This window comes from Danio rerio, chromosome 9, assembly GCF_049306965.1.
Source record: "Danio rerio strain Tuebingen ecotype United States chromosome 9, GRCz12tu, whole genome shotgun sequence".
In the NCBI taxonomy this organism is placed as follows: domain Eukaryota; kingdom Metazoa; phylum Chordata; class Actinopteri; order Cypriniformes; family Danionidae; genus Danio; species Danio rerio.
Window position 1 is genome coordinate 9,035,316 of NC_133184.1, and position 17,322 is coordinate 9,052,637.

Below are 17,322 nucleotides of genomic sequence, written 5' to 3' on the forward strand. Positions count from 1 at the left end.
TTGCAGAGGGATTAGAGGCATGCTCAAATGTTATTAAGAGTTATTGTCTTTTTCAACAGATCTCCAGAGTGTTGCAACAGGTCTCTTGTAGTAATATTTAGTTCTGGAGTGTAACCTTTCAGTGTAATATGATTTGTAATGAGAAAAAAACTAAAATGCAGTGGTGCAGGAGCATTTCTGTTGCTCATTCTGGTGAAATGCAACAGTTGAATCTGAATGGGTTCTCTGTGTTTCTTATCTCTTGACAATGAGAAATGCTGCTTGGGAATTAAGGCATATCTTGTTGATGATGGTAATAATTAATTGACATCGCCTGATGTTCCACAGCGGCACATCAAACCAATGTTTCCTTAATGACTGAGATTGTTACATTTATTTTGGCTTAATTTATTTGATTGAATCAAAAATACAATTTTAAAGGCACATTTCGTTCTTATACTTTTATGTCACACTATGTATAGATAAAATGTATAAAAATATGTCCTAATTATGGCTGATTATTCTGCTTTTTACATTTGTTTATTGAGCTCAAAAAGTGCTGCTTTGTAAAGCAAAGGTTAGATGTGTTTTGTGGAACAGTAGGTACTGATCAGCTTGCTATAGTGTTTCTGGCAGGCTTTTGGTGTAAAGATCTCAAGCCTGCTAAACACTACAGCCACACATTAGATCTGCAAATGATGCTCTCCTGTTTTGAATGCCATATGAAACATAGTGTTTACACATTAATACAGTTTACAACACTGTGGTGCCCTATTGCCCTAATAAAGTACATTTGAATAATAATCACTTTAATTTGACTGAAGTTGTATTTTTTAATCATCAACTGAGCAAGCAAACAACCCACACACCATCAATACTTGCTCAAACATTTATTTTACTTAATGTTTTGGTCTTCTGACCTTCATCTGTCATATGAACTCAATGTTTCTCAACCACGTACCTGAAAGGCCACCAGCTCTACACATTTTCCATTTCTCCTTAAACGCACCTGATTCAGATCATCAGCTCATTAGCAGAGACGGAGAGACCTGTAATGGGTATTACAGGCAATGGAGACATGCATGTTGTAGTGTTGGTGGTCCTCCAGGAAAGTGGTTGAGAAACACTAAATGAATCATAAACTATAAAGTTTATTATTTTGGAACATTAAAACATTTTTTATGGGTAAAATTATGCATTCATTACAGGGAGTAATATTCTTTATTGCCAAGTAGTTTAGTTATTGAAGTTAATCATGTTTTCAGGACGAGAGGGAAAAAAATGCAAAAAAATCTAAATGCATGTCAACTTTTTCAATTTAGCAGCAGCATAGATTGCAATACATTTTTTTAAGATAATGCAATATTTCATACTCTACATGGAATTCATAATTTTCTCTAATGTTTCTGACATGTAAATTATATTTAATTATTTGACTGGACAGATTTGTGGCCTTTATAGAGAACCCCTAACACATCTAAGGATATTCAAATATGTGTGTAGATCTACTAATGGACACAAAATAAGGAAGAAAAAAAGCCACTCTTCGGCCACTGACACAGTCAGTCCTAGCGGTATCATATCTAACTTTAACTTTAATCTAAAATATATAAGGATATATTTTAATTAAGACTTTTTTCAATGCAAATATGTGATAGATCGGCAACAAATGTTATATTACTTTATCTTTCAGTAGCATGTGGCATTCAAAATCAGAGAGATGAAATATTTTGTTTTGGGAAACTAGGGGTTGTTTTTACATGTCCAGTTTATCATTAAGCGCATGCTGTGTTTATTGGAAATGCTTTTGAGATCATGATGAAATGTGCATTTAGCAACCAGACCAATAGGATTGCTGATGTTTGTTTTTTATTATGGCATTATGAACAATGTTTCAAGTCTTAGAGTGGTCTAGTGGCACTGAAGCTTCAGGCAGCTTTAAAGGTTAAGACAATAATAGTGTGTCAAATTTACCCAATTCAAAGCAGAAGAAAAGGTTTAAAAGAAGGATTTCATTTAGTAGGAGATTGAGAGGACTGAGGGCTTTGGGTTTTTTAAATATTTAAAATCTCTTTAAATCATACAAATAAAGTATAATCTGCTTCTGTGTAATTATTATTTTGCTCAAATACATTTTTAAACAAAGTCTTTTCAATACTACTAAATCTGGAACAACATCTACTTCATCTAACATGCATTAAGTTGTTGATGTTAGGTCCAATGTCCTGCATAAAATAACACTTAACTGCATTTATATTTCTCTTTTGAAATCTTTACACAAATATATTGGGAGTAGACTTTTTTCAAAGACGACTAACACTATAGCATCAAGAAATATGATTTTTAAAGAATTTCATAACAATACAATAAATTGGACAACTGGATGTTTTATCGGTTTCCTCCTTATCTCCCCCTCTGTCTATTTCTAGCACTTACTTTATTTCTTTTAGTTCTTGAGATCCAATATCAACCCGAAACTTTCCATTCCTGGAGAAAATGCATCAGCCACCAATGAAGATATTCTCTTGACACTGGGAATGAAACCTTCAGTTTCCTTATAAGACGGCAATTGAAGGGGATCACAGTAAAATCAATGCCTGGTATTTTAAAGGATTTCTCGGAAACAAAATAACATGAATTGAACAGAAAAAGGAAGACAAAAGTTGCTTTATTGACTTGCTTTGTTGCTAGAACTGTTCCTCCAGATTCCAGCAGGAATACATGTGTATTAACAACTCTTGTGTAAGTTCTTTGTAATTGTAGATATTTAAAAGCAGAAAAAAAATACAGAAGAAACTCCAATGTCCAAAAGAAAGTCTATGAAATTGGGAATAAAACCCTACAAGTTTTCTTGAAACCTCAATCACCTTATCCGATTCACAATCTTCAACTGCACGTTAATTAATTATTATTATTATTTTAGGTTTGTTATCTCTAGATGGATTATTTTTGCCATCATTTCTGCTTTAAGTTGTTCATGGCTCACCACAAAGATTCCTCCACTCCAACTATGCTTGATGGATAAACTCGATGCTTATAATATCTCATCGTTCTCAGAAGCTGTGATTCATTCTTCTCTCAAGTGATCTCTCATAATTCCCTCTTCACGAAGCATGCTGTCTCCAGGCTCAAAATGCCAGATCCTTTGAAAAGATGTGTGCTTTGCCACATTTTCTTTCTGCTATTCTCATTTTTTATGCGATACAAAAGTTTGCTCCTCATTTTTTTCTTTAACAAAATCTTCAATACATTCACTTTGTTCAGCTTTCTGTGTTCTTCACCAGTGACATACACAATGTCAAATGTACATTTTCTCTTTTCTTTCTTAATCTGCTAGTTTGATTTAAAAACGGCAAAGCAGATATTTCAGATAAGATATCCAGTTGAAATTAGCCTTACCCTTGTCTTTATAAATGCTCTACCTGAAAAAACTCTTGTCACCTATCCAAGTTTTAAAACAACAAATAATAACTTGACTTCAGTTGATCATTTGGTATCAGAAGTGGCACATATAAAAGACAAAGGCCTCTAGATTACGCTTATTTTACCAAAATAAAATATGATCATGCCTTGATTTTTAAGTTATTTAGGACAGTAAGGTCTGACTTTGCTTAGACAAAGTCTTGTCACTTAACAGAAATAATGTACAGTATAAAGTCATGGTGCAGTGGAAACAGAGTTAATATGACTCCCATGAGCTTGGAGGACTGAATGCATACATGACTTAAAAAGTCAGCTGGAATGGAAAAGAAAGTGTCTTGCAGGACTCCCAGAGTTGATCACGATTCTTTGGATTCATCCAATGCCTTCTTCTTCATCTTAACCCAGACATGCTCAATGGTTATGTCTGGTGACTGGGCTGGCCAATCCTGGAGCACCTTGACCTTCTTTGCTTTCAAGAATTTTGATGTGGAGGCTGAAGTATGAGAAGGAGCGCTATCCTGCTGAAGAATTTGCCCTCTCCTGTGGTTTGTAATGTACTGGGCAGGCAAATGTCTTGATTCCTCAGGCTGTTATTGTTGCCACTCACTCTGCAGATCTCTCACACGCCCCCATACTGAATGTAACCTCAAACCATGATTTTTCCCTCACCAAACTTGACTGATTTCTGTGAACATCTTGGGCCATGAAGGCTCCAATAGGTTTTCTGCAGTATTTGTGATGGCTGGGATGCAGTTCAACAGATGATTCATCAAAAAAATCTTTCTTCGGTCACTTTTCAAAATGATCAACTAAAAGTCAAGTCATGATTTGTTGCTCTTACAACTGGGATCAACGACAAGATTTTTGTCAGGTAGTGTAGATAACTAAATCGTACCTTAAATCAAGACATGTCAGTATCATGTGGATAGTGCAATATTTTATTTTACCAAACTATTTTGAATTATAAATGGTCCTTTTCATTAGATGCTTCTTTTTTTTTTTTTTTTTTTTTTTTTTTAAAGATCAAGTTTCAAAAAAGGTCCTTTTCCCTCAAGTTTCCCAAAGCCCTCAATCCAAAACTTTGTCAGGAAAAAGTGTGGTTTAGAAACTATAGTTAAAGAGAGCAGGGTGAATCACAGGCCTAATTATCAGCAGGGTTTTCATTTCTAGACCCTAATAGTGTCAATAGCATTACTAGTATTTTGTTTTAACCTGTCTGCATTTTTGATTCTGAGACTTTGTTCATAGAGAGAAACTGTTTGTATTTACAATGTCGCCTGCAGATTTTTACCCTATGACATATGATGATTACCCTTTTGCTAAGACATGTTCTTTTATGAATCATCTGTCACCTTTGTCCTTATGAAAGTGGCATGATGACAAAAGAAATGGAGATTGCATTTTTTTTGTTAACTGTTACGGCACAAATTCTAGAGAACATCTACACGTCTCAATGTTTTGCAGCTATTGAATTCGAAATGACTTGACTTTTTCAAGTAATCCTAGAAAAGGGGGAGAGCATTCCAAATAGACACTGCTGACTCACTCCAAGTTCCCTCAACGAAACTGCACTGTTGTGGCTTTAGGAGTGTTCTCACTATCGCTCCCTTCAGTATCAACACACTGGCAAACTGTTGAGGTATTTCATGCGGTGATTGGTTTTACTGATAGGACATTTTGTACCTAGAACTTTCCAAAGACAAAGTTTTTGTTTTTCATTTGTATTATTGAATGATTCTAGATCTAGCTTTTGACCTGCATGCTTTGCTTAATTGTGCCCTTAAATCAATGCAGTTGATGTATATTTGTTTCCTAATTAATTTTAGTGTTTTTAATTTTTGTTTTGTAGACTAATTATAGGACATATATGTAGGACAGGTCTAATAAGTCCCTTCTTAGTCTCGTCCAGAATAAGCATGGTCTGATGCACAGGAAGTTATGTGTTAGGGCGCAAACCAATGGAAGGGAAATTATCAAGTCCAAATAAAGAGTAGCAAAGCATATCAGGAATGAAGAAACAAAATGAATGCTTTAGTTTCAATGTACAGTTTGTATTGATTCACCAAAATTGTGGTTTATAAATGTTTTATTCGACACTATTGAACACTGAAATAACCAGGAAACAGTGGCAAACCTGGCAGGTCCAATGTTTACATGAAAAAAAGACAGCAAAACTGAGAAAATCAAGTCGATAGTTTGCCCCAAAGTTAAACTCGTCATCATTTTTTACTTTGTTAATTCCAAACATTCGATCAACTGCAAAACACAAATAAAATGTGCTAAGACAGCAGAGAGATTTCTGTCCCTCCACTAAACATGCAATTCATCCACAATTTGAAGCTGTAAAAGTAATTCACATGTAGTGATGATTTAATAATTCACCTGAGCTTAGTTGGCGTCTGTTAGACCTTTCTTCACATATAAACAACACACCTCAAATATAATAAAGGAATCAATGCTCAATCACAGTAGCTCGATGCACGAGAATTAAAAGGATGGTTCACCCAGAGATGAAAATTGCCATTTAACCACCCTTCATTTGTTTCAAACTAGTTTGACTTTCTTCTATTGAATACAAAATAAGATATTTGAGGAAAGCTAGAAACCTGTAACCGTTCACCACCATAGTATATTTTTTCTACTATGGAAGTCGGTGGTTACAGGTTTTAAGCTTTCTTCATATCTTTTTTAGTGTTCAACAGAATATAAAAAATCATAAGAGATTTAGAACCACCTGAGGGTGAGTAAATGGTGTGGAAATGTTTAGAATTTTGGTGAACTATCCATTTAAACCTGTTGGTTCTTGCAAATCAAGTAAGCATGTTTAGGTTTCTCTGTGTTTGTTTTGGTGTAATGCACGTTTAATGGAGGAAGAGAAATCTCTTGGGTTTTATTCAAATATTAATGTTTTCTAGGTGATTGGAAGGTTGGTAACAACAAGGTGAGTAAATAATGCTAAAAATGTAAATTTTGGGGTGAACTATCACATTAATAAGCGATGATTAAATTTATGTGTAAGGCTTGATTATCTGATGTTCCAGTGCCAAATGAATTCTGGTCTAACTTCTTAAACTGATACACACATCAGTAATGTTTTACATTTTCATTTCTGAATTTAATGGAAAATATGAATTAAAACGACAGTATGTCTGGATTTAGTTCGTTAAAATGGTTAAAAGATCACCCAACAATAAAGATTTACTCGCTGTTCATCACCTTCAAGTGGTTCCAAACCCTTTTGACTGTTTTTATTCTGTTGAACACAAAAGAAGATATTTTGAAAAAAGCTGCAAACCTATAATGATGACTTCCATAGTATTTGTTTTTTCTACTATGAAAGCCAGTGGTTACATAAAAAATAGCTGCTTTAATGTTCAAAGAAAGATTATGATTAAGGGTTGATACCACTTAAGGAAGAGTAAATAGCAAGAACGTTTTTTATTTTTTTTATTTAAGCATAAGTTTGCCTCAGGAAAGCTATTTACTGTAAATTACCAGTTATTTATACTTACTTAGTTGAACATTTCATCAACTGTTTGTTTACAGCCAATGGCAAAACTTGGTGATTTCTAGACTGAATCCTACAGTTTAACTGTCAAGCCACCTTGAGTTCTTACTTGAAAGTATATACGATACATAGTTTGTCAAGAAAAGTTCATGTTTAGACAAAATTATAATACCTAAATACTGAAAAATTTTCCACCTGTGGGAGAGTGACAGGTTAAACTCAAATAGTTGATCGTGGCACTTTGGAAATCTTAGCATAGTGTGCATGACCAGATCATCTAATATAAGCAAATTAGTGCTGATTATAGCCAAAATACTAAAATGTATCTCTCTAACTGACCTGCGATTTAAAAAATAAATAGGCATAAATTTTAAACGTCAAATTAATATATTTAAGTTTCAAATAATAAGACTTATATGTCTAAAAGTCAAAGAGTAGCCAGGTTAGATCATTGTAAATTTAAAACTGTTTTCCTGATATTTTACAGAAACTAAAATGATTTGTAATTGAAGTTGTCAGAAATCTGAACTAATTAAGTGAATATTGTGGACAATATATGAATGCAAGAACAATTTTTTGCTAAATCTGGCATTCTAAAATGAACTGGCACTTAAATTTAAGCCATTTCAGGGACAATGTGCAAGAATATTCCATCAGTTTTAATTGAGAGTTTGAGTAAAATAATTGTGAGACATGAACAAAATAAAACCAATAAAAAAAGCGATTTCATGAAGATTCCCTGATGCAGATGTCATTCACATAATGATTACCAATAAATGTAATATAAAAAGTGTATATAAAGTGTAATATAAATTTAATATATTTTTAGAAATATCTGCTGATGCTTTGTATTTAAAGTCACAGAAGTGGTAAATGAAGCAAACACAAAGTAACAAATGAATCATTATTGTATTTTTTCCCACCATATTCAATATTCCAGTCACTCACATATTTAGGCCAATAAAAACAGCAGATTGTGTGAATTTTAAATATATTGTCCACATGCTCCCACTATGTTTAGGCAATTATTTCAGATTTCTTGCAAGAAGTTTATTTGTAACACTTTACAATAAGATCTCATTTGTTATAATATATGACACATCATTTAACATGAGTTAACTATGAACAATGCTTTTATGAGCAGTTTTTTTAAAAACCTTTGTTAATGTTAGTTACTAATATAGTTTTTCTTAACATTTATGGTTAAAAGATGCATAATAAAAATGTGAACACAGTTAATAAATGCTGTACAAGTATTGTTCATAGACTGTTCATTTTATTTGATGTTGTTAACTAATACTAACTAATGAATCTTAATTGTAAAGTGTTACAGTGTTATCATTTTCAGTTGAGACCTGCCAGGATGAACTTACGCCATTTATATTTAACAAATATAATTTGAAACTAAAAAAATTTGAGAAGCATTCATATTTTTCTTCAGATGTGGGTAGGAATAAGAGGGGGAGGGTCTCTTCAATGGAAAATGTCTTTTAATGCTGAAAATGTGTATTGTTTTTAGATGTTTGATTTGAAAATGTCTTGTGTTTTGGAATGAGTGTGTGTGTGTGCGTGTGGAATGTGATCTAGTTAGAGATTTAAAACATGTCTGTATAATGTGATTTATTTTTGTATGCTGAATTCATGAATGAACAAACTTTTCTTAATGTAACAAACAAACCCCTGATTTTATTAATGTCACTCTGTGGTTGTGAAAAAAAAATTCATGAAGATATGATGTAGGATTTGGGGCACTGCCAGCATTTTCTGTCCACCTTCATCAAAATACTAAGTTTTGGCACTTAAACCTCATGTGCTTACTAACAGTGAATGTGCTTGTTCCTCAGACAGTTATACGTAGTGTAGTGCTGTTGATTGAGCAATTTTAAGTTCTTGGACTGGTTTGGAAGTGGAATCAAACACACAATTTGAACCCAGCTCTTTAGAAGACATCGCAGCAGAAATATTTAGCATATTTCCAAGTATGTACAGGGAGCGAAATGTGACTGTGATGTGAAAAATAGTCATATAATTGAAGCGTTGTTGAAAATTTTTTCTTGTATAATAAACGGCAGATTTTTATTTTATTTTTAAAAGACAAAAGCTATCCAATACGCTTTAAACTTCGGTCATGATTCACTTGAAATAGTCAAAAATTGAACAAAGCTGCACATTACAAGGGACTTCAGGGGACCTGTACATTTCTCATCATATCTACAGGGGTTGGACAATGAAACTGAAACACTGACCGATTTAGTGTTGGAGGTTTCATGGCTGATTATGACCAGACTGGTGGCCAATCTACATTGATTGCACAATCCCCTAGTAGGAACAGTGTGAGAAGGTTTAATAAGCAGTAATAGCACAGTTTTGTTGAAAATATTGCAATGCACACAACAAATCAGAGTTCAAAAGAGGACTAATTGTTGGTGCGTGTCTTTTTGGTGCGTTTGTGACCAAGACAGCAAGTGTTTGTGATGTATAGAGTGTCACGGTATCCAGAGAAATGTCATCATACCAGCAAGAAGGAAAATCACACCCAACAGGAGTAACAGTGGATGCAAGAGGAAGCTGTCTGAAAGAGATGTCTGAGTGCTAACCTCGATTGTATCAAAATAAATAAATAAATAAAAATAAATAATTAAAACCACAGCTGCCCAACTCACTGCAGAATTAAATGTGCACTTCAACTCTGTTTCCAACAAAACCATTTTGTTCTGTTTGGAGCTCCACAGGGTCAATACACATGGCCAGTCTGCTATATCCAAATTTTTGGTAACTCCGGGAGAGTTACGATGCAAACCCCCCCAAAAAAGTGTACCACCCAGACTGTTGCAAGCCCAGAGTGAAGCAATATCATGCCATTTCCTAGGTTTAATACTTGTGCATCATTGCAAGGACTATGGAGCCATTCTGGAGGACCATCTGAACCCAATGGTTCAAACATTGTATTCTGAAGGCTGTGCTGTGTGTCAGGATAATAATGCACAAATACAAACAGCAAGACCGGTGACAGAGTGGTTTGATGAAAATGAAAGTGAACATCTCTCATGGCCTGCACAGTCACCAGATGTAAATATTATTGAGCCACTTTGGGGTGTTTTGGAGAAGCAAGTCAGGAAACGTTTTCCTCCACCAGCATCACATAGTGACCAGACCACAATTTCTGTAAGAAGAATCGCCCAATATCTCTTTGGCCACTCTGCAGGACTTGTATCTGTCTTGTATTCAGTTTTAATATCCAACCCCTTTGAGGGCTTTAATACGTTTATTTAAAGAAAAATCAACTGATGTAACATATTTGCATACAAATTTCAAGTTTGTTTTAGGAGTTTAAAATATCTAAACGCAAACTTTCCCCCCCAAAATAATAATAATAAAAATTAAAAAATACTATAGTATATATACTGTAGTAAAATATAGTATACTTTTTTTTTTAACATGTATACTAATTAAAGCAGCATGGATGCCATTTGTGCATTTAATTCTTATTTTAAAGCAATGTACTGTATTTAGTGCAATATAAATGAACATGACTAAAGTTTTAAATTGCAGTGCTTTTGCAAACCACCACTTCACCATGATTCAGTGCTTTAACCGTTAATGGCAGTTTTCTCACCGCTGTAATTTGTGTGTGCGTGTATAAATTTTGTTATTGAGAGGAAAAAATGCAGCACAAGTGACAATACTGCATGAAGATGTTTGCAAACAGTTTATCACTGCTTGAGTATCTCAAGTATTCATTTTATTTTTTTAAAGAGGTAAAATAACTTTACTGTGTATATGTTAGGGGTTTAACTACATTTTTGCAATCACACAAAACTGTGACTGAATGCATTTCAAGATGAGTTTGATATGGTCACTGTTTGCAGATAACATAGATACGACATATGTAAATCCTACCTGGCTTCCTGATTCTTTAAATGAATTCGTTTTAAGAGGAAATGGCTTGAGTTAGTGTACTTTGATATCCATTTAGAAACACCAGCCACTTGGCTTCTCACCAGTTTACTGCAGAATTCTATTTCTTGGAGACTTCCGAACGTTGAAGGTTCTTCTGTAGACACTTCTGCAATTAGAAATAAGGGAGACATTCAAAAATAATAATACATTTTAATAAACAAGTGATGCTACAGTAGAATAGAAATGAACCGTTCCCCCCTCAAAAAATGTCATTTAGTTTCTTTTCAAATTTTTCTTCTCTAATACATGCAAAAGAAGATAATTTTTTACGAATGTTGGAAATAGATAGCCATTGACTTGTGTAACCTTTTTTTTTTTTTTTTTTTTTCACCGATATAATTGGCCAAGTTTTCCAATGTCATTTAAATATTTTCATTTGTGTTCAACAGAAAACAAAGGTTTAGAATCATCAGGGTGGGTACATTTTTATTTTTTATTTTTGTGTAAATTGTATAAACTTTTTATGCTAGAATGTGAATTGGAATAGTTTATCTTTTCCAGTCAGTTTAAATGGATTGGGCTCAGTGTTTGATATTAAATAACAATTAGGGCTTAAGCGACTAAAGCTGGCAGTTACTCAAACCCCATAGATATACAATTGCACAAAATAGAGCATCACTCAAATTCAAGTGATAAAAAAATATATATATATTGTCTGTTCTGAATTATTTTAATAGTCTAATCTGTGTTTTCAGCATAATTCACTACCAAGAGTCACATTTTTGTTTTCTCACTGTATTCAGGATTGTTAGCAGGAGTTCCAGGGGTAAGTGTGTAAAGACTGATTTTTTTTGCCCTTAATTTTGTTCATTCATGTATTCTTTGATTCTTCACTGCAATAGAAAATGACTTTGTGGATGCTGAATGCACACCAAAAATCTTTTAATGCTGCCATCAAATTTTAAACTGGTATTTCACATTTCTCTACAATCCTTCATGGTTTCAACGTTGACCATTTGATTCAAGTCTTTCTTTTGAAGAAGCCGGGATGATTTCTACTTCCAGCACTGTTCTTGTCTATTAGTGGTTAAGGAAGAATTTCCAGCTTGGCTCATTTGCCTTGTTGCTTCAAAGCAAAATGAAGATTCACCCACTATAAAACCTCTTGAGGCTATAAATATCTTTTTCCCTTCAGTTTTTCTTCAATTCAGAAGACTGCTGCGGTTTTCCCTTCAGCTCGGAGTTGTGGCAAGGTTCAAAGAAGACATGTTTGGACGTCTACATTCTTGACTTCTTATTAGCACTTCTGCTTTATGATGTGTATTCTGACACACTTTAAGTAACACTTTTACTTCCTTTTGTAAATCCTTTTAAATCATCAGTTCATCTTGGTTCCAGTTCATCGATTGTGTCGAAGATGATTCTTGCGGAAATATTTCAGAAAAATCTGACTACAACTTATTTTGCCAGTCAGTCTTATGGAAGCAAATTAGCCTTTTTCATGTTAATCACTGACTGGTGTAAGCAAAATGTATTTTTCCTCCTCTAATTAAATTCTCATCTACTTGTGTGCAAGCTTCAATAGTTCATTATTTTCTATTGCAGTTGAAACATCATGGCATTTTAAATGTCTATTAAATCATCTTTTTTTGCAATGGTTTATTCAATTTAGTTTATCCTACATTTAACAACATGGATGTCAAAAGTGTTTAAGTTGATGTGAAATGTAGAAAGGGACTGTGTGTGTGTGTATGTGTTTGTATGAGTGGTTTGCAAACATTTGCCTTAGACCAGCAGTGTTAACACGCTAATTTTATCATTGCGCAGCATGAGGAACGCTAGTGGACTGCCCGCAGCTGACCTAGCCCATGCCCAGGGCTTTCAAGAGTGTGCCCAACTGCTCTTCAATGCCCAGAACCGGCAACTCAATCAGCTTAATGGATTCTCAACCAATGGCTCTGTGTGCTTTGGAGACCGCAAGCTAATCCAAGAACGGGGCGTCTTAAATGGAGTTCCCAGCCGAAAGAGGTCTCTTGATTGCATGGAGTCTAATCACATTAAAAAGGCCAGAACAGATGGTAAGTCTTGACTGAATGTTGAATATTTGCTTTTCTTAAAGGGGTCCAATTATGCTATTTATACTCACAGGTTGCTTGTCGTTTGCAATGTTGATGAGAATTGAAAAAGTATGTTGTGGCTATGTCCAGTTGACAACGTTTCACAAATCTAATATACTGATACGCAATACACATTTCATTTAAATTTCGTTTTAATCTCATGCTTAGGTCGACACAGTCTTGTGTGTATTAGTAAGCTTATGCAAAGGTGCATAAAAACAGTGCTAAAGTTGCACACCTTTCATAGCTGGCTTTCTGTGCCCTAGCTTCATGTTTGTGCATTTGGAAAACAATACCAAGAGTTTAAACTGAAGATGATTAGAGATGATTTTATTGTCGGTAGATGCAGCAAAATTGAAGAAAGCATAATGCAATCGCATCACACACTCGACAATCAGTGCAGTTACATTGATGCCAATACTTTGATTTTGATACGATTAAGACCATGCACTTATTAAGAGTGTACCCTGTAAATGTCGATTTTTTTTTTTTAATTTTTTTTTTTATTATTATTATTTTTTTTTATAGGTGGGCATAGATTAATTTGTTTAATCTAGGTTAATCTCAGAATAAATCTAGAATAATATAGAATAAAATGTCACATTTGAATTCTGCCGAAGGCATTCAGAATAAGTGCGCTTCCCAAATAATAAGTCTTTGAGAACAGGTTTCTCAAGCCAGGTGGTGCATTAGACCAGGGGCTCATCTCCTGTTCTAAAATGCATCACAAACTGCTTGAGAAACTGTTCTAACATGATAACTGGTGATGAAAATAAATGTTCAATAAGATGTACTTGTGTTTACTAACTGTTTATGCTGTTAAACATGAAATTTGAACTGTCATAACTAAAGTCATAACTGAACTAAACAGAAATGGAATTAAGACATGTGGAGCATGCATATAGTAGTGGCATTATTTAAGTAAACACCAACTTTTTGCCATGTTTTCCGAAAAGATCCACATATGCGGCTGTCAGTAAAGGACCGCATACACGTTATTAATGCGTTACATGCGTTATTAAATTCCATAACACTCACCAGTCCTTACTCCTTTAAGTCAGACATCCTGCTGATTTGATTCAGAAGTGCACTTTTTTTTGTCAGACGGCTCACTGGTCAGGTATACATTCGTGCTAAAATATCAAGGTGAAAGTCACTATAGCTTGCATAGAATAGACCCAGCTCCCAACCCAACTTTGAGAATAGATTAACGGCAATATTTTTAAATTTTATTTACACGATAACGGCCCACCACAATTTTGATTACTTCAATCAGACTAAAGTCATAATCAAACTTAACAAATGAAATTAAGACATGTACACTATTCCTATTTCGAGTGGATAATTGAAGTGCAGCACAGACATGGAAACACCTTAATCAAACTACTACTGCTTTGTAGTAATTTTCGCTACATTTTGTGGCAGGATGCACACAGCAGTTGTCAGACCTTTAACAAACAAATGAGAATGGCTTCATGCAAGAGAGCCCATTTTGGTGTGAACTGGAAAAGATGACTGCGCTAAGAATTCTGGGAGAAATGGACGTTATCATAAAGATACTGTAGAATTAAATGAAAACTTTATAATATCTGAAGCAAATTTTTAATCGAAATCGATCGAAATTTATGCTCAATTTCGATTATCGAATGAAAAAATAGAATCGTCGATGCTGCCACGCCCCCATGTCAAGTCAGCTTGGCTTGCCAAGCGGGAAAAAAACAGGCTTGTTGAAGTGCTTGTTAAACTGCAGAAGCAGGAGACCCATCGACAGAACTTAAACCCTCTCCTCTTTCAATGAAGTCGCCGGTGTGTAGGCATTTTGAATTTCCAGTGATATATGTTGACAACGTTCGTGTTGTCGACAAATAAAACACAGTTTTGCAAGCTCTGCTATGTACGTATTACGTACGGTTCGTCCGATAGACAACACCGGCATCGCGATCCTCCGCCCGCCCCCGTTGCAAATCCGCTCGCGAAAAGTACACACTCAGGCCCTGTTTACACTCTCTTTGTTTTTAAATGGCATTTTAGAACGACAACAATTTGACATCCACAGTGGCATGTAGCATTTCTGAGCAGCCCTCCTTCCTCTCTACCTCTGAAAATGCACATCACGTGACCACACAGACACAGACGCACACAGCCATGCACTCGAGACAGCAGGTCCAGGCAGTCAAAGGACTGCTTCAATCTTTCACTCACTTGTACTTAGTCATTTTAGCAAACACCTCAGATACTGTTGGCTGGTTCCTGTTGGTTGTGCCTCTTTTTTTTACCGACGCCATTATAACGACACAGATCACTGCCTATTCACGAGTCCCGCAGAAAAAGTGATTGACAGGTGGTAATTATGTGTGTATCTTGCCTTTATTTATTAACTGTATGATTTGTTTATGGGTAAAACAAAGACCATGCAGGTCAGGTAGTTTAAACGGTAGGCAACAAATAATTAATTGGTCATTCATTTATTTCATAATCGAAAATCGAATCGTGCCTTCAGAATCGAAAATGTAATCGAATCGAGAATTCGGAGGATCGTGACACCCTTAGTTTTAACCCTTCAGAGTAACAGTTTGTGGACAGTTTGCTGATAGCCTAATGATTCAAAAATTTCCACAAAATCAGTTAATACAGCTTTGTGATTACTCTTTATTTATGTGCTGTAAAGTTTTCTGTAGTTAAAAACCTTTTTTTATCTATTTTTGAATGCTTGGTCTTCAATCAGAACTAAAACTTAAGGCACGTTCTGTGGAAAACTGAGAGCAGATTATTGTTGTAAATATTGCATAATAGGACCCCTTTAAAAACATATTTAAAATGGATCATTTAACATTTTGTTGGGTCGCCATTGCAAAATCAGCAGACTGCCATCACCATACATTTCAGATCTCGGTTATCAGCCAATAAACGGGTCCAGTGGGGAAGAGCAGATGGAGAACATGCACATGGAGTTCGGGCCTGCACTGAATTCCACAGGTGGGAACAGACCTTTAAATGGATCCTTGCCCTTGCCGTCCAATGGCTACTGCAGTCCAGAACAGGACAGGGGGGTCCAAATGGAGAGCTCATCCTCTCCAGTCCACAAAGAGCTGGAGATCTTCAACGTGACCTCCATGCAGATACCATGCCGTTGCACTAACTCCTATGCCTATCTGTAGGGGCATTTGCCTTTTACTTTACTTTGTGTGTCTGGGAGAGAAATGAATTTAATCTGGCGCACATTGTACGCATAAAACTTGGTCATAGTGGCACCACCATATCTATTTAACTTCTGGTGGTATGCACTTTTTAATACAAAAGCAAAAAAATTGGAGAAGGTTGTTTTGTTTTGCACAATAACTTCCTTGAACGCCTCTTAATTTGAATTCCAATGCATTCCAATGTTTGAATCATCCCAATATTTTTCCTTGGCTGTAAAATAGTAGTTTGTTATGAGGTTGTATTTAGGCCTATATCTATACTTGGAAAGTGTTTGGTTTTCTTGTTTTCCTGTTCTTTGTTGGTATAACACTGATTGCACAGCTTTGGTTGTGAATTGTATTTGCCCTCAAAAATGTCATAAGTTGCTTTGTAATATTGTTTAAATTCTTGCATTATTAGTTATGGTGTGTGTGAGAGTCATATTAATTTACTGTAAAGTAGCAAGAAACGAGATTCCAAGTTAATGCAGGTTTTATTTCCCAGTTGAAAACATAAAATGTTGTTTATTTTATTCTTCACATTTAATTGTATTGTTATGCCAAAGCATATCTTCTGAATGTACAGAGTGCATCCATTAACTATCACTGTGCACTTAGTTACTTCTTTAACCTTAGACTTTTAATCCTTCTGTTGATGTTATTTGTTGAAGTCTGTATCGTTAGATTTATTGCATCTGCAGTGTTCATCCTTCAGGTTATTGTATGAGGGCAAAAGTCTTTTTTTTCTTTGTAATGTTTTGCATAGCTTTTTATATATAGTATGGGAAATATTTGTTAAATACATTAGAGCTAATTTGAGCTATAAGGGGGGGCTTCTTTTCACTGTACTTTATATAAATTCATATATAAATTGTTATTTCATCCAGAACGAATGCCAGAATATTATTTGTTTGCACTGCATACAGCCTAATGCATGATTGCCTACATAAAGTACTAAGTTACACGAGACATCTGACTGTTAGTACTCATTGAAACACTGAAACTGAGCTGAAAATATTGTTTATGTAAAGACGCAGAATGCATAAGGTTGATGGAGATGTCATTTCTATTCTCATTAAAAAGTTCTGTCATTTAACAAACACAGACTCTTGCATTTGTGCTTTGTAAGAACATGTAAGCAATTGAAACCACATGCAAGTAGGGCTGCACATTATATCGTTTCAACATGGATATCGCAATCTGCGCATCCGATAGT

At 34.8% G+C, this 17,322-nt stretch overlaps 1 protein-coding gene across 6 annotated transcripts in view; it reads left to right on the top strand.

Moving 5' to 3' along the window:
- Positions 1–17,322, top strand: part of ankrd10b (ankyrin repeat domain 10b) — a 39,344-nt gene that overhangs the window by 20,469 nt on the left and 1,553 nt on the right. For 2 of the 6 annotated variants that reach the window (XM_073911986.1, XM_073911987.1), the window contains exons 1-3: positions 4,900–5,041; positions 12,638–12,888; positions 15,814–15,903. In XM_073911986.1, the coding sequence (XP_073768087.1) occupies positions 12,639–12,888; positions 15,814–15,903 (340 nt within the window). In that variant the 5' untranslated portion in view covers positions 4,900–5,041; position 12,638. 6 annotated transcript variants of the gene reach the window in all.